This window comes from Delphinapterus leucas, chromosome 3, assembly GCF_059928025.1.
Source record: "Delphinapterus leucas isolate spDelLeu-1000000601 "Yukka" chromosome 3, BTC_Dleu_Yukka2, whole genome shotgun sequence".
Lineage (NCBI taxonomy): Eukaryota > Metazoa > Chordata > Mammalia > Artiodactyla > Monodontidae > Delphinapterus > Delphinapterus leucas.
In genome coordinates this window covers 50852816-50871883 of record NC_143131.1, presented here as the reverse complement: position 1 = coordinate 50871883, position 19068 = coordinate 50852816, and the positions used below count along the sequence as shown (strand labels likewise).

The window sequence follows — 19068 nt, the reverse complement described above, 5'->3', positions numbered from 1 at the left end:
TAGAATAAAAGAAGAGCAAAATAGGTTAAAATGAAGTATTTCAACAGGTAATTCTTTTTTTTCCCCTCAATTATCCTCTTGAACATGAAGAGAAATTTTAGTCTGAAAGTACAAAAGAAACTTTCAAAATATATTTCTTAAAGCAGAAACTGTACTTTGCATATTACAGTAAAATTTTCTTTCACTAGATTACCAGTATGCTTAAATACTTAGGTGGGTAGATCAGATGGGAAAGAGATGCTTTAATATTCTTTAATTTATTATAATAGTCTTGTGTTAATGTCATAACTAAAAGAATACAGGTACAAAATTTTGAATATCAAAAGTCTCTACTCCTGAGGAAAAAGACAAGCGATAGACTGGGAAAAAATATCTGTAAAACATAAATCTGATGAAGAACTTGGCGCTGAAAACTCAGATGACAAATAACTCAATTTAAAAATGGACAAAAATTTGAACAGATACTTCACCAAAGAAGATAATACAGATAGCATATGAGCACTTGAAAAAATGCTCAATATCATTCGTCATCAGAGAAATGCAAATTAAAACTGTAACGAAATTTTTTTTTTTTGGCCGCACCATTCGGATTGCTCGGGATCTTGGTTCCCCGACCAGGGATTGAACCCGGGTCCTTGCAGTGAAAGTGCCAAGTCCTAACCACTGGACTGCCAGGGAATTCCCTGTAATGAGATTTTAATAAGTAAAATTAAGAAGACTGACAATACCAAGTGCTGGCAAGGGTGAAAAACAACAGGACCTCTCATATGTTGCCAGTAAGAATAAAAAATGACACATCCATTTTGGAAAACACATTGGCAGTTTATAAGTTAACACTCCACACAACTAAGCAATCGCATTCCTGGGTATTTACCCAAGACCAAAACAAGTATTCGCAGATCTGTATGTAAATATTTATGTTACTTTTACTCATAATCCAAAACTGCAAAGATCCTAGTGTCTACCAACTAACAAATGGATAAACTGTGGGACATTTATCCAATGGAATAATCAGCAATAAAAGGGAACACACTACAGATACCTGCAACAACTTGAATAAATCCCAAAAACATTACACTGAGAAAAATAAAAGATTTGAAAGGCTATATACCGTATGACTCCATTTATGTGACTTTCTGGAAAAGCAAAATTATTTAATCAGTGGTTGCCAGGCAAAGGGACACGAGGGAACTTTTGGGGGTGATGGTTATGTTCTGTATCTTGAGTGTGGAAGTGTTATACACTGTGTACATTTGCCAGAACTGTATGCTTAAAAGAGGTTTTACTGTATGTGAACTATACCTTAATAAGCCTAACTTTTAAAAAGTAGAAGTATATGACCATTTACTGGCACACAAAATTATGCTAAAAATAACTGAATAAAGTATAACTCATCTCCAGGGAACTAATAGTATCATTCCTGCAAGGGACATACTGTGTTTCTCATACTGCATTAACATGCATAATTAAGTTTTAAAATGTTCACTAAAAGTAGTTCCCAAAGTCAACACAGTTTGGGTCATGTTCTCACCTTTGTAAAGTCAAAACCTTCTGTCTGTACTTTCAAGTGTGATCAGGTTTTAGAGAACTAAATCACCAGATGGGCAAAACAACCAATAGTTGTTATCATTCCATTGCATTTTAATGTGTATGTAACAACCTATTGCAAGAGTATATATTTTTGATATCATTATATATCCTTCGCATAAGAATTTTTAAAATCTCTCAGGAAAGAAACACACATACAATCTGCCTTATCTGGTTTAGCGAGAAACACCTTAGAAAAAGGTATTGGAGCCAACAGGCACATCAAAAGCTGCTCGACATCGTCATTATTAGAGAAATACAAATCAAAACTACAAGGAGGTATCACCTCATATCAGTCAGAATGGCCATCATCAAAAAAGCTACAAACAATAAATGCTGGAGGGGGTGTGGAGAAAAGGGAACCCTCCTACACTGTTGGTGGGAATGTAAGTTGGTACAACCACTATGGAGAGCAGTATGGAGGTTCCTTAAAAAACTAAAAACAGAGTTACCATATGACCCAGGATTCCCACTCCTGGGCATATATCCAGAAAAGATGAAAACTCTGATCCAAAAACATATGTGCACCCTAATGTTCAGAGCAACATTATTCACAAGAGCCAAGACACAGAAACAACCTAAATGTTCATCTGCAGATGAATGGATAAAGAAGATGTGGTACATACATATACAATGGAATATTACTTAGCCATAAAAAGGATGAAATAATGCTACTTGCAGCAACATGGATGGACCTGGAGACTGTCATACTATGTGAAGTAGGGTAAACAGAGAAAGACAAATATTACATGATATCACTTAATATGTGGAATCTAAAAAAATGATACAAAGGAACTTATTTACAGAACAGAAATAGACTCACAGACATAGAAAGCAAACTTATGGGTACCAAAGGGGAAAGGGGGGTAAGGATAAATTAGGGATTTGGGTTTAACAGATACACATGACTATATATAAAATAGATAAACAACAAGGACCTACTGTACAGCACAGGGAACTATATTCAATATCTTGTAATAACCTATAATGGAAAAGAATCTGAAAAAGAATATATATATGTGTGTGTATATATATATAACTGAATCACTTTGCTGTTTAGCTGAAACACTGTAAATTACCTATATGTCAAATTTTTAAAAGCCATATTAAAGTAAATGATTTTTAAAAAGCATTAGAAACCAAGATTGTGCACTAAAAGTTCAGCCACTCTCTGTCATTTCTCTAGGTGTTGGTCTTCTTGTCTGTAAAGTGAAGACTGGACTCGGGGATGGCAGATACATGGCAAGGAATACAGCCATTTTCCCTTCCCACTGCAGAGTTAATTCACCACTAATCCACCATAGCAAGCTAAGGCAGGCAGGGCCTGACATTCCTTTTTAACAGAGCAGCATTCTGGATAGCTATCAACAACTGATTTCAATTAGTTGAAAAAGACAAAAGCCCTGTATTCTATAGCTTCCAAGGCTCTTTACCAGGCCTTTATGTCAATATTATTTAGGGACAATCCACTCAGGCAGCTGCCTTCTCTGCTCAGATCACCTCCAAGATCAACCCCACACCTTCTAGGGCTAGAAATTTCCCAAGAAATCAATGGAATTTCTGAGTACTGTGTATTTTCTCAAAATGATTATGAATTTTCCTAACAGGTATCTGACAACCCACGTGTGACCATGTTCTACTATGTATGTGAATGTTAATTATAAGGCAGTATAGGGGAGAGAGAGATTTAAAAAAGGTATAATTTGACAACCAGCTCATTTGGTTACATGTTTTACTTCAAATTATCATATTGATCAATGCTGGGGCTACCAGCATGGTCACACATGTTTCTGAGGAGATGGTAAGAAGTTATATCTTTGCCATAATTAGAAAATGATACAGTGCTACAGCACTGGGCCTCAATTCAGAGATGAACATTTACAGAATGAGCCTTGAAGGCTCAGAACAGATTGTGATAAACTGCAGCATGGATAAGGTAAACTTTTGACTGCAACATTCTTGCCAAAGGCAGTAACTTCACCCCTTTCTCATAAATGATCGGATTATTTAGATGACACTGCTAGAACCAGAATGAAGCTTGAAAAGTTCTGAGAGAAATCTAACAGGTTCAGGAGCCTGAGGTTTACAGAAAGCCAGAAGACAGTATTAGTGAATGATTGACAAAAATGAGTGTTAAAATCAAACTAAAGAAGAGATAAGGATACTCACAGAAGCAGACTGGACACAGGCCAGAAGATATAGGTCCAACCTCGGCTCTACCTGCACATGCTAGTCAGGAAGAAAGACTATTGTCCTGGCCCATGCTTATTCAGGCTTGGAGGAGAAGTCAGTCATGTGATCAGTGTGATTCACACTCCTTCCCTCCCCTGCCTCCAGCTGAATTTCTAGCTCTACCAAGTGAGAGGCTTAGATGACTGTCTTGTAGGGGTGAAGAAGGGAGGTGAGGCAACCTCAGTCAGTCATTTTTTTCACTGAAATGTCACCCATACTGCACAGAAAAGGACACAAGAGGCAGAGATCTAGCCTGGGGGAAAGCGGGGGAAAAGGGGGGATTAATTCCAGTAGACGGGGGAAACCATGCTTACCCTGGGGTACTTAGTAAGTGCCAGAGCGGGTGAGGCTTGGACTTCAAGTTCAGAAAAGGGGAAAATGACTATGGCACAGAGTAGAAAGGTATGTAATCTGGCTTTGAATGAAAAGAGTTGACTCTAGAAAAGGAGATGGACTGAAGAAAAAGTGGAAAAGGAGATTCTACGCCACATTTTGGGATCAATAAAAGGAGAAGTTAAACAAAAATTATCTTCAGAGTATTCAATTTCAAAAAGCACTCAGAAGGATGCAACTCAATTACCACTCATTAAGCAGTTTGGGAGAAGTACCCCAAAATAATACAGGTAACAAAAACCTAAAAGAGGCTTGTACTTTCCTTGTATATAGATGTTTAAAGAAAACAAGCATTAAGAAGTTACAAATTCTTTTCCTCCTTTTTAAAGTATTACAAAAATGTGTAAATGTTACATTTAAGAAGAAGCCTTTAAAATAAAATTTTTATACAGTATTCTTTGATTCTTTTTGAATATTAAGCATGTTTCCCTTTTTATCCACACAATACTCTCAACCCTGTACTTTATAAATTAAGAATAAATCTTGTTTTTTGTAATATACAATCTTTCTGAATTACATGCTTTAAAATGTAATTAGACATCTAAAATGGAAACAATCAAAAGAGAGCTGGAAACCAGGAATGAAATAGCAATAGGTTTGGAGGAACAAAGGGAAGGAGAAAAGTCATTGTACTTTGATAATCTTATATACATTATTTCTTTAAATACAACAAGCCAGGAACTAGGTATTATACTGTTTTTGTTTTTTTATGAAAAAAGCTCAGTTTTTTTCTTTTATATGTATTACATACTGGAGTTACGAGTAATACTTTATTAGAATTCTCAGTGTATCATCTCCTAATAGTAGTCTTCTTGTGTATATCCATTCAAATCTGGTGTCTCGTATAATGTGGGAGAAGTAAAGGTAGCCAGAGAAAACCATGTAATTTTAAATCTCACTCAACTCTTAATTCTCCAAAGTCAGTGCTTACCACGAAGTGGCAGTTCACATTAACTAGGGCACGGCAATCTAGTATCCCTGAAAGAGACAGCCAAACTCCATGCTAGGTTATACAATGGTCCCTCGATAACTATGGATGCTCAAGTCCCTTATACTATAAAATGGTGTAGTATGGTAGGCCCTCTGTATCCATGGATATGGAACCTGCAGTTTTCTACAGCACGGTAGAAAAAACAACATTCAGGAGCTTAAAGAAAAAACAAAACACTGATTACTGATTATTCCAGCCAGAAGTTTATCTTGGTATACTCCCATGAGCAGACTTCAGAAGGCTGGCTTACTGAGTATTAATAAGAGGTGGATTTATACCAGGATACCAATTAACTCACGAAGAAAGAAGTGATTAGAGTAAGTGGTCACATTACCTAGGCCAATTCTTCCTGGTATATAGGTCACCATGGTCAAGTTCATTCACTTTAGTCGACATTTTATGAGCTCACAAAACATGTTAGACATCCTGATAAGCCCTGGGGATAAAAAAGATGGCCACCTCAGGGAACTTAGAAACTAAAGGACAAAGAAATGAAGCAACAAAAGAGATGTTCCTTTTTTGTTTTAAATCAGGTTATGATATCCTGAATAACTGACTTTCTCAATTTTACAGGTTTCTGACTTACTGGGTTGGCCAAAAAGTTCCTTCAGGTTTTAAGTAAAAATAAAAGACGCATTGTTCATTTTCACCAAGAACTTTATGGAACAACATATTCACTGTTTTGTTCCACTACCTTCTGCCAGTTTTCAGGTAACTTCATAATTCCATCTTCCCAAAACTTTTTATCTTTGTGAGCAAAGAACTGTTCCAGGTGCCTTTTACAGTCTTCCAGAGAAATTGAAATTTTTTCCATTAAGAGGATTTTGTAAAGACTGAAATAAATGGAAATCTGAAAGTGCAATGTCTGGTGAATAAGATGGATGAATCAGAACTTCCCAGCCAAACTGTAACAGTTTCTGCCTGGTCATCAAAGAAACACGCAGTCTTGCGTTTTCCTGATGGAAGATTATGCGTTTTCTGTTGACTAATTCGGATGCTTTTCGTCGACTGCTGCTTTCAGTTGGTCTAATTAGGAGCAGTACTTGTTGGAATTGTTTGGTTTTCCAGAAGGAGCCCAAATTAGAGGACTCCCAATTTCACCATATACACAACATCACCTTCTTTGGATGAAGACTGGCCTTTGGTGCGGTTGGTGGTGGTTCATTTCACTTGCCCCACGATCTCTTCCATTCCACATTATTGTACAGTATCCACTTTTCGCCACCTGTCACAATTTGTTTTAAAGACGGAACTTTTTCATTATGTTTAAGTAGAGAATCGCATGTGGAAAAACAGTCAAAAGGTTTTTTTTGCTTGGAACCCAAACGTCAAAGCGATTCATATAACCAAGCTGGTACAAATGATTTTCAGTGCTTGATTTGGATATTTTGAGTATGTCGGCTATCTCCTGTGTGGTATAACGTTGATTGTTCTCAATTAGTGTCTTGATTTGATCACTATCAACTTCAACTGGTCTACCTGACCATGGAGCATCGTCCAGCGAGAAATCTCCAGCACGAAACTTTGCAAACCACTTTCGACACATTCAGTCAGTCACAGCACCTTCTCTATAAACTGCACAAATCGTTTTTTTTGTTTCAGCTGAGTTTTTAACCTTTCTTGAAATAATACAGCATAATATGCCGAAAATGTTGTTTTTCTTCCATCTTCAATATTAAAATGGCTACAAAAATTCACCAATTTTGATGCTTTTTTTAAATGCACGCTGATATGACAGCTGTCAGAATACAATTTAACAAAATTGTTTCAAATGAAGTTAAAGACTTAACTAAGCGCTATCTTACGGAAAAAACTGAACGAACCTTTTGGCCGACCCAGTATATACTGGCTTAAGTCAGAGCATCCTGTCGTCTGGATGGTGCTCATGAAGCACTGGCAAATTACTATTCTCTAATCCTCATCACTGGCCTCTAGAGACTGGATCATTCTACCACCACTTGAGATCTTAGAATTTTCAAGTTAACTTATCTTTTATTTATTGCATTAGGATAGATGCTTCTCCTAAAGGAATCCCAAATTTGATATAAACTTATTTTCATTTCACAATGCTAAATGAGACCTAACTGATTCTATTCATTCCCTTATTATTGAGGGCTTCAAGGAGGCAAATGGGTGCCTTCTTTTCTTCCTCCTTAATTTAAGAACTTTCAAGGCCTATCGAGAACCTCAGCAAGCTCTACTAAAACCACCTTTCCAAAGTGGTATTGAACTATTCTTCCTTTCACTGCTCTCAGGCATTAAGTCATCACCTCCTGAATACAGAAGTTCCTGACTCCAATAACTGCTTACTCCCTTCCTGCTCCTCACAATGTTCTCCCTCCTTTTTTCTATTCAATGTATAATTCACATTTTCTTCACGAAGTCTTCCCTTGACCACTCTTTACCTCACTGTAATTGAGCACTCTGTCCTTTGAATTTCCAATAGCATAAAACCTCTGCACTACTCATTTGGCGTGCCACTCATGTGGCACCTTTTTTATTACTTTCTTCTTATGTCCTTTAATTTTTCATGCCTGCATGCCTGCTCTCCCTAAGATGGTAAGTAACATGAAGCAGAGCCCATGTGTTACGTTTATTTCTTTATGTCCCTTAGGGTAACATGCATCATGTGAACACACAATAAATAATCATAGGAATTTATGATCCCCAAAGCTCAAAAACTGCCCTCCCTTGTTTTTTTTAAACAATATTATTTTTACTTATTTCTTTTTAAAATTACAAGTATAGGTAACTAAGCTGTATATAACATATTACAATTGATTAGTCTACACCTGACATTAGGCAGAAAATAGAACAGAAGGTGGCTGTGTTGGAATCTACATCTGAAACATTCGTCTTAGAAAATTCAAGGAAAGTTTACCATCAAGGATGAAAGGAGAGAATAAAAGTAAAACTAAAGGGCAAGAAGTATTAGTAATCTTCCTTTTTACCTATCACACTTTTCCTTTTCTTATTTTACATACTTGGTTGATACATTAATTTATTTGCGCAGACCAGAGGTACAACTAAGCGACAGAAAGAAGACCGGCCTTTTTAAACATCTGCTTGTTTTGTTCTTCAAGTATGTGTAATTGATGTTCTATATATATACAGACACAAACAATAAATAAGTAGGTGAGAGCATTAAAAATTTTACTCAGTGGGTAAAGACCATCTGATCATTTAAAACAATTCCACATACTTTTTAGTAAACTTTTCTTTTTCAGTTAAATGCACGTGAGTAAAACTACAGCTCTTAATCTTGACTTAGTATTTCCTAAAGGTATGACATTTTCTGGGTGTGTAACAGTATCTGCAGAATATGTGAATTGCAGAAACTTCACACAGAGTGATTTTTTCTTGCTTTTGAAAACTACGTACTAAAGAAAAAAAAATCCATCTTTGTGTTTTTCACCCAACTTAAAAAATCACGCTTGCTTAAAATTATTTCTGTCCTTTTGTATCACTATGAACCCAACCACAGGTGTTCAGAAAACAAAATGCCCCTAGAAAGATAGTGCAAAATTTTTAATCCCAAAGGCACAAATACAAGAAATATTCTAATGTTCATTTGGTTAGCCTAAACAATAAATATTAAGTTAAATGTGAACAGGACTCTAGTCTCTTTCCACTTATCCAATTTTTATTAGTATTTTTCTAGTAAGCATTTTACACTTCCAGTTTTTAGATTAACTGATCCATCATCATAGAGCCTGTGCCTTAAATAGCTTCTCTGTAAGTGATGGATTTACACATTTACATCACATCTTCATTCCCTTGGGCCTTGGAGGAAAACAGGAATGCAGAAACACCAAATTTTCAGTTACTTTTTCTGAACAGTTTTATAATTGAAAATTGATGATTTAAGTTTTTCACAGTAGCAAGCCCAAGAAAGAAAGAAATCAGAACTTCAGTTACTTTAAAATTTTCTCTGCTCTAACCAGACAACAATTATACTATTTGTACACTGCACGTAATAATATCTGAACCCACTCACATCATTAAATCCTAAGTCAGAGGGTCAATGAAGTTAAGGTAATTTAAGAAAATAAGTTTTTAAGCACTAAAAGCCACAATCAAATAAAATATTCTGTAAATTATACTTTTCTGCTTATATTAACAATATTAAGCAAAGAACAGCAGTTTACTAAAAGAAAAAGGAAAACGAAAAAAGCCTTGATTTATCGGTCTTATTCCAGAATTCCTACCACACCGGAAGTTATAAAAGTGGTGACATTTACACTAAACTCAGGTTTTTCCCCTCTCTATTTTCCAGGACCTAGGCTGGAAATATTTCTGTCACTTAAATGGAAACATACATCCTTTCTACACAGTTAATTCTCTTTGTGGTCATGGAACAGTGTATGTATTAATAAATCTAGTTCCCTTGACAAATACTGGGCAAGGAAATAAAAGGATAAAAAGTTCATAATGGAAGTTCACTAAGTTATTTTAAAATTAAAGTTTATACAACAATTATCCTTACATATTATAAACCATTCCCCCAATTAACTTTTTTTCTTTTTTGACTGCATAGAAGTGGGGGGGAAAAAGCAAGCCGCTAACTTTAAGACAGTAAGAAATAACTACAATGATCTATGTATAGTGGGATGAGAAGAAACTGCCATATTATATGATTTTCAAGAGGAAGACTATGCTTTAAGAAACACTGCTCAGTGAAGATATACTAAGGTTCCATTAAAAAGAAGATGATCAATGACTGGCACAGAACTGTTTGGAAAAGACATTAGGCTGAAAAAACCCAATCAATGCTTATTTTCAAAGCTTATAGGAGTCACTTGACAAACTTTTTTTTTAAAGTGATACAAAAGAATTTAATAGAGATTTAGTAATTATTGGGTTGGAGGCACGACCTCACCATTATAAATGGTGGACATTGTTGAAAACAGAGCTATACAAGTTATCACAAGGCAATCATGAACATATATCTTCAGGATAAATGAGAAAAAGCCAACTTAGTTAACGTTATTAACGTTATATGAAAAGATACTTGTGGCTTAGAGTTAAATTTCTGGAGAAGTACTGTATGTCACACTGCTCAGGCCAACATGAAGATAATGTGCTCTGTACAACAGTGTTATGTGATCAGAAGGGAAGGCTGTGATGGTGAGAACACTGATGTCGAAGATTTACATGAAGCGTTTGAATAAAACTATCACGAAGTAACAGGGGAAAAAAATCTCTATTTACATTATTTTAAAATATGTATATGTAACTAAACTAACAATATAATAGGCATTTGACTATTTTGTTACAGCTTTGTAAATACAACACATTCAAGCTGACCAAAAACCTTATGTAGATTTTTCTTATAGGGAAAATGAGTTAAATGCCTGCTATTTAGACCTGCCTCGTTCAGGCACAATGCCAAATTCCTCCTAAATACTGCTAGCACTCACAATGACCTCTCTGAGCTTTGGAACCCTATTACATCTACATCCTCCTCATCCACTCTTGGCAGTCTCACAAGCATCTCTAACTTAAGGTAGCCAACCCCAAACTTTTGAGTGCCTTCCCAACAAAAACAAAGCAAAACAAGATAGAAAATCAAAATCAGGCTCTCTTCCAGTTGTCCTTATCTGACTACAGAGCAATTCTAAGCACCCAGTGACTCAGGCCAGAACCTGGGATTCAGTTTTGACCTTTCTTCTCATCTACCCTTCAAAAATCCGATTTATCATCAAATTCCGTCACATTTATCTATGAAATTTTTTGACTTCTCTATATTCCTGCTGTGAACAGTGTGCTGCAAGTCAATTCTGTCTCTACTTTGAACTACTGCATAACTTCCCACATAGGGACCCTTCCACTCTTTGCTTCTTCTAATTCATTCTCTACACAGTGCTCTTTTGCAAAATCTGAACATGTCTCGCTTGCTTTAAAGTAAGTGTTTTACACATGCTAACACATATATATGGAATCTAAAAAAAAAAATGGTTCTTAAGAACCTAGGGGCAGGACAGGAATAAAGACGCAGACGTAGAGAATGGACTTGAGGACACGGGGAGGGAGAAGGGTAAGCTGGGACGAAGTGAGACAGTGGCACTGACATATATACACTACCGAATGTAAAACAGATAGCTAGTGGGAAGCAGCCTCATAGTACAGGGAGATCAGCTCGGTGCTTTGTGTCCACCTACAGGGGTGGGATAGGGAGGATGGGAGGGAGATGCAAGAGGGAGGAGATATGGGGATACATGTATACGTATAGCTGATTCACTTTGTTATACAGCAGAAACTAACACAACATTGTAAAGCAATTATACTCCAATAAAGATGTTAAAAATTTTTTAATAAATAAAGTAAGTAAGGGTTTAACCTTTCAGTAACTTCCCATTACACATAAAAATCCAAACTCCTAATCATGGTTTACTCAGCCCCATCTGACCTGGTTGCTGCCTACCTCTCTCTGACCTCACCTAACTTTTCATTCTACTCTCCAGCTATACCAGCCTTCTTTTTGACAAACACTTTCTTAGTCTTAGGACTTCCATGGAGGGATTCCATCTGCTAAGAATGCTATTGCCTGAATTTACCTGGTTAGTTGTATTTACAGTAGGAATGAAACTCCAGGAGGGTATGGTCCTGAATGGAAAAAAACTCAGATTTTTCCTTCCCGAGTAGGGAGAAACCCTGTCCTTCCCTACTATGTTTCTCTTCTGTGAGTCTTCTTTACTCACAGCACACTTTACTTCTGGTCACCAAATGTGTGGAAGATTTTCCCAACATGCCATTCTCTGTGACACCCGCTGGATGACCTACAATTTCACTCAATTCTAACACTATCTCCCTGGAGATAATGTCAGATCCCACAGGTTAAGGTCTCAGACCCACAAGACTGAGCCACCCCCCAAGTCCCTCAGATGCCAAAGGTTCCAATGACTCCTCCCTAGGTTAACTAATTTGCCAGAGAAATCACAGAATTCAGGGAAACATGTTTACCAGTTTACTAAAATATATGATAAAGAATACAGATGAATAGCCAGATGAAGAGCTACAGAGGGCAAGGTCTGGGAGGGTCCTGAGCACAGGTGCTTTGGTCCCTGTGGAGGTGGGGCATATCACCCCTCCGATGTGGATCTGTTCCCCCATCTGGAAGCTCCTTGAACACCCTACTATTGAGATTTTATGGAGAATTCCTTACATACATACTCAATTATTAACTCCATTTCCAGCTCATCTCCCCTCTGTGGAAGATGGGGCTTGGAGCTGAAAATTCCAAGCCTCTAATCATGGCTCAGTGTCTCTGGTGACCTCAGTCTAGGAGTCCACCCCAGAGCTGCCTCGTCAGAACAAAAGATGCTCCTAATGTTCTTATCACTTAGGAAATTACAAGGGTTTCAGGAGCTCTGTGCCAAGAATCAGGGGTAGAGACCATACATATTTTCTTCTTTTATCGCACAGGTCCCCATTCTAGGAGACAATGCCTTAGGAGGCTTGCATAGATGAGAAGCAGATGATTTAAGAAAAGGGGTTCTGAAAGCCAAAACATCAGGAAACTGAACTAGAACATAAAAATATTTGCTCCATGGGACCGCAAACAAAATACAAAGAAAATGTGAACTTATGTAGTAAGAATAGAATTAACACTAGGAAGAGTATCAGAGAAGGTATCTGGCAAAAAGTTAGATTTTCCAAAGCCAATATCCAAACTAAGAACAGGCAAGGGTTTATGCTCAGGTACTGGAAACTCAAGACATACGGGAAGACACGGAGATAAAAGGAAAGTACTGTATATTACAATTACACACTATTGACAATCAAAAAACTACTTTCCACTAAAATATAGTGCCCTCTACTATGTCACATGATGCCTCAAAAGTCAGGAACAATGAAACAAGGCACATTTGGACCAGTAGAACGCATACTATACATTCCTTTCATTCATGCTGCTTTCTCCATATTTATCTTTTAACCCACAAGGCTTCTCACATTAAAGTATGCAGCCACAAGAGCCTACCAACTTCAGTAGAGTGATGACTAGAGATAGAGGGCACTTTTAAAAAACTATACTTGAGACAGTACAATACTGAAAACCATGGGCCCATCACTTGTTAATATTGCTCCATAACTGTGAAATCAATAACAAACTAGATAATAATTTGAGACAACTGATGCATATCCCTCCCCTCTCACCTAAGGCCTTATCAGCAAGTCCAATAACAGAAAAGAAAAAGTTTTAATGAGAAATAAAATGGGCCTTCTCAGGAGGAAAAAAATTAAGTTACTATTCAGTAGGCGATGCATAAAAACAAAGTCTAACCGGTAAACAGAACAACCTTCTCTTTGGTTTCACGTACCCCGTTCTCTTTCCTCTTAGTCCAGAGCAGCACAACATATTACAAGTCCATAAATACATTTTCCAGTCTGGCCCAGTAACAGAAGACAAGCAAGGAGTGGGATCCTTCCAACAAGGGAGAACAAGAAGTACAATAGGATGTGGGGAAGTGCATGAAGGACCAACTTGGTAGGAAGACCTAACATCAAAGCTCATTTTCAGAACCTTGTAAAAGGTTTCCAGGCTTTCTTTTCCCATTTTGCCAATGCTTAAAAACAAATATGGCAAATTTTACTGTTTTTGTTGTGGTGTGGGTAAGAAATGGAGTAAAAATGCCCTTATTACATGTGGGTCCCCCTCCACCTTAAAGCTTAAACACTTGGTTATTTCTATAATTCTTAAGTTCAAGAAATGTCCACATATATGTTATGTTTGAATGTTCTATTTCTTGACCTAAGTAGTGATTAAAACAGGTGTATTTACTTCTCTATGTGGTTTATAAATAAACAAGAGTTTTCTAAAATGTTGCCTGTAGTCTAAGGGCAAATATTTTCCAAAAACCTAACATCTGATTTCTCCCTCACCTGCCATGCCTCTGCCAATCACCAAGGCACCTTCCAAAGTAGCTCTAGAATCCATCCATCCTCTCTGCCACCACCCCAGTCCAGGGCTCCAGCATCTCTCCCATGAATCAGCGATTACTGCATGGGAGATTCAGATTAATCCTGTTTCTAGTCTTGTTCCTTCCAGAAAGAGTGCACTTTCAGTTTGTATTTGCCAAATGCTAAATGTTTAAAAGAATCCTTGGGACTTCCCTGGTGGCTCAGTGGTTAAGAATCTGCCTGCCAATGCAGGGGACACGGGTTCGAGCCCTGGTCCGGGAAGATCCCACATGCCCCGGAGCAACTAAGCATGTGCGCCACAACTACTGAGCCTGCACTCTAGAGCCCACGAGCCACAACTACTGAAGCCCACGTGCCTAGAGCCTGTGCTCTGCAACAAGAGAAGCCACTGCAATGAGAAGCCTGTGCACCACAATGAAGAGTAGCCCCTGCTCACCACAACTAGAGAAACCCCGCATGCAGCAATGAAGACCCAGTGCAGCCACAAATAAATAAATTTATTTATTAAAAAAAAAAAAAGAATCCCTGAATGTGTAGCCAAACAGCAGCATTAGGTTCCCTTAACAATGCTTAAAATCCTTCCATGGCTCCCTGCTGCCCTAGGGAAAAACATGAAATTACAACATCCTTCATTGCCTGATTTCTCTCTCTAGCTGCAAATCTCATAATATACCACTCACAACTCCAGTTAGACTGAATTTTAGTTCCTGAAAAGCAGTATTCTATTTCTTCAACCCTCTACCTACTACTCAGCTCTCTGTCGCTGGGCTAATTTCTACTTAGCCTTTGCAATCCAGTTTCAATGTCACTTTTCTCATAAAGCTATCTCTCACCTCCACATATGTTATACAAGAGAGTACCTTCAAGTGCAGTATTTATCATACTGTACAATAACCATGTGTGTCCTCCTCTACATTTCAAGTTCTACTGAGAATAGGAACCATGTCCATGCTATTCACAATTATAACCCTAGCACCCAGGCAGCAGTATAGTATAAAATTAAAAGCATGGGCTCTGGAATCAGACAGACCTAAAAAGTGTCACAAGCTGTGAGAATTTGAGACAGTTTCTTAAACTCACTCTGCCTAAATTTCCCTACCTGTAAAATGTAGATAGTACTACCTTATAAGGCTTTTTAAGGATTAAATGTTATATATGAAGTATTTAGCATACTGCTTGGTACACAGAAACATTAGTTATTATTAATTACTTAATACAGTGATTATCAAAGAAAATATTTGCTGAATGAATACAGTATTCACAAATTATTAAAAACATATATTTATTAATGCTAAGCTCATATAATTCATTATATATCCAAATAAAGTCTATAATTCTATAAGGATGCTTCAGTTTTATTCATGTCCATGACACTGAGGTTTTCTTATAGTCAATATTCAGTTGAATTATAATGCAGAATGTTCAAAGAGAATGACCTGTGCCTCACTTTCAGGAACAATTTGTTTATGAAGTCGAATTTGCTCCAAACCAGGGCATTCTAGAGAATTTGGGGAAGTGTTACAGATTGAAGCTGTTACATTATACCTTGCTGACTGATAAAAGCTGTAGTATTCAAGTCTATTTTTCCCTGAGTTTTCTGGTGCCTTTAGTTTTTGTTTAAACTGAACAACTTTGTAGATCAAAAAAACGATTACAACACAAGCTAAAATAAAAAAAGCTAGCAAAATGTCAAAAGCCTCATTCAACTTTTCAACTTCTTGTGTACAAATTAGAGATGTTTTCCCTGACACCGAAGCAGCATCAATCGGTAGAGCACTGTTTTTTTCCAAGTTCAAGTTAACAGGAGAAGTAAGCTGTATTTGCACAGGTAACACTGCAGTAGTCTCTAATGGATTACCAAAGGTATTCTCTTGAAAAAATCTACTGGCAGGTGAAGTACGAATTCGTTCCCAGAAAGTAACACTCTCAGTGTTTTCCAAATGTTTCCCATTTGTGGTTATTTTATGCCAGGCCATCATTAATGCAGTGGTCTTGTGATGAATATGAAGAGATTTTATAGCCCAAGCTCTGGATACATTTGTTGAAGATGTAACGCAATTTGTAAAGTCAGTCCATTTAATATAATGCAATGCTCTGCCACGCATGGATGGGGGATTCTGACAATAGATGTTTAGAGTAATGGCTGAAGATGCTAACCAGTCGCGAAGACCCAATAGTTTGCAGTTACATTCCCAAGGATTAGAATTTGCCTGAAGATGAGTCAATGAAGACAATGGCTTAAGGACCCTTGGATGTAAGTCTGTAAGATTATTAAATGACAGGTTAAGAATCTTCAAAGATGCTCCCATGTTTTCAAATGTATCATTATCAATGCTGATTATTCTGTTTCTATCTAACTTAAGATAAATTAAATTCTTTAACAAGCTAAATGTGTCAGAATTTAAATTTTCTAAATCATTATGACTTAAGATCAAATGTTTAAGATTACTAATTCCACTAAACCCATCCCTAGTAACATTTTTAATTCTTGAATTTTTCAGGAGGAGATACTCCAAACTGACAAGTCCTTTAAATGCAAAGGGCTGTATTGCTTCAATATGGTTATGAGACAAAGAAAGTCTTTTAAGACTCTTAAGAACTTCAAAAGCATTTGATGGTACTTTTGTTAAATTATTACCTTCTAGATACAAACAATCCAGGTTTCCAAGGTATTGAAAGCCTGAGTCTGATATCCTCAAAATTTTATTGTTTGATAAATCAAGTATCCGAAGAGCAATCATACCAACAAACGTACCACTCCCGAGGACAGTGAGGCGATTTCTTTGTAGATTTAAGTACTGAACTGAAACTAGATCATGAAATACTCCTCTTGGAACAAAAGATACTTGATTAGACTGTAAATATAAATTACGAAGATTGGAAAGTCCCTCAAATATTCCAGGATCCAAGCGTTTTATAAAATTATTATTCAGATATAGAAAATATAGCTGCCTCAAATGAACAAAAGCTTTTGGATACACATACACAATGCTAGAATTATCTAAATACAATGCTACAAGAGAATGAAGTCCAGTTAATTCACTTTCATTTATATGAGATATATTATTTCCAGTCAGATATAGAAAAACTGTACTTTCAGGAAAATTCTTAGGAATGCTTGAAAGGCCTAAGTTACGGCAGTTAATTTGTCTCCCAGTGCAGAGCTGGCAAACAGACGAACATCCAAGTATCTCTTTATGGAATAGTAACACAAGATAACAGGTAACAAGTAGAAACAGTCGTAGGCAAGGCAGAGAAAAACGTACTCCACACATAGCCCTGTTCTTGGTTTTTCTGTTCATATCAAAATTGGCTATAAAAAGAAAAGGTAAAACTTTAAATCATCAAAAAGTTCTTTAAATGAAAGTTTTATAATACTAGAAATTCTATACTCTATTTTATTTTATTAGGATCAGCCATAATACTAAATATCATGAATCATACTATGGTGATAGCATAAAACAGTAAGGCTGAAATACGTTCTAGAATTATTAGCACCTCCAGACCATTAACCCACTGTTTGACAAAATGATAATTCAAATTTAATGAACTGCAAAATAAAATGTTTGCTAACTTAAATATTACAACTGACTATAACTAAAGTGACAAATGATGATGCAGGGATAAGGATCTTTGGATATAATATGCCCCTTTATCAACTTAAAGTCTAATATCAATTAAACAACATTATAATTTAGGAATTATACACATTCATTACAGAACAATTAAACTCTCTTTAAACTACAGGTTTTTACAAACCAAATTATTTTTTGTTTCAGCTAAAAGTTCATATTTAAATAAATAATCTTACCAAGAACAGGAAATTCATATTATTAACACTCAGCTGATTCAAGTAAAGGTTTTCTTTCTATATCTGAAGAGCGACATTTCTAAACTCCATTTCTTTTGTGGCACTGTTGACCTCCACCCCTCCACCTCTTTTTTTTTTTTAAGTCACAATTTGCTCAGGAAACACCACTCTTCACATTGGTTCCTCCACACTCAGTGTGTAAAACAGAGGTTGCCATGGATACAGGAAACTGAGAGACAGGAAGTAATGTTATCTGTGTTTCAAAAGTATTGTTAAAAGGAAATCTCAGGAACTTATTTTTTCAGAATGCAGTTAACTTGAGTTTTCCTAACGCACAAACCTAAATATTTCATTTTAAAAGTAAGTATTTTTTAAACATGAAAATTTTAAATATTCAGAACGAACAAACTCTGTATACATCAACAACAAATAGCCATCGAATGGAAAAAGCAAGTTGAAGTAAGATGTAAATAGAGGAATGTAACTTTTTTTTTTTTTTTTTTTTTTTGCGGTACACGGGCCTCTCACTGTTGTGGCCTCTCCTGTTGCGGAGCACAGGCTCAGCAGCCATGGCTCACGGGCCTAGCCGCTCCGCGGCATGTGGGATCTTCCCAGACCGGGGCACGAACCTGTGTCCCCTGCTTCGGCAGGCGGACTCTCAACCACTGCGCCACCAGGGAAGCCCAAGAGTAATGTAACTTTTGTGAATTTTTTAAATGCATAGAATATTTGTATTGTTTTGAATATACAGTAGAGACTTCAATTTTGCTTTATTCCTTTAAAAAAAAAACAGGTAGCAAAAACAAGTAATTTAGGACAATGAACTTGACAGATGCTGTTCTTCTGTGCTCTTCTTTTTTAATTAAGAAAAATTGGTGCATATAAAGTATTGAATACGACCAATTAGTACCTTAATATATTAAGGTATATGCCTTGAGTTGTAGAATGATATCAGGTTGCATACCAAGTTACTGACAAAGGTTATCTTTGACAAGAAAAGTTGAGGAGAGTGAAGGAAGCCCTTTAATGACTTTTGACCATATATACATCTGAATTAACCCGAATTTTTTTACAATAAAAATGTATCTGTGCATAATGTAATATTTTAAAGTAAGGATTTAAAGAGTTGACT

The 19068-nt window shown here is 36.6% G+C and overlaps 2 protein-coding genes across 4 annotated transcripts in view; both read right to left on the bottom strand.

Moving 5' to 3' along the window:
- Positions 1 to 19068, bottom strand: part of IPO11 (importin 11) — a 244936-nt gene that overhangs the window by 56060 nt on the left and 169808 nt on the right. The window lies entirely within an intron of this gene.
- LRRC70 (leucine rich repeat containing 70) lies at positions 15391 to 17928 on the bottom strand. The gene has a single exon (XM_089908896.1). The coding sequence runs from the start codon at positions 17425 to 17427 to the stop codon at positions 15532 to 15534; it is 1896 nt and encodes a 631-aa protein (XP_089765022.1). The 5' UTR covers positions 17428 to 17928; the 3' UTR covers positions 15391 to 15531.

Bases quoted from the DNA above. Each gene is read 5' to 3' on its own strand.
- LRRC70 (XM_089908896.1), bottom strand. From the start codon at position 17,427: ATGAACAGAAAAACCAAGAACAGGGCTATGTGTGGAGTACGTTTTTCT.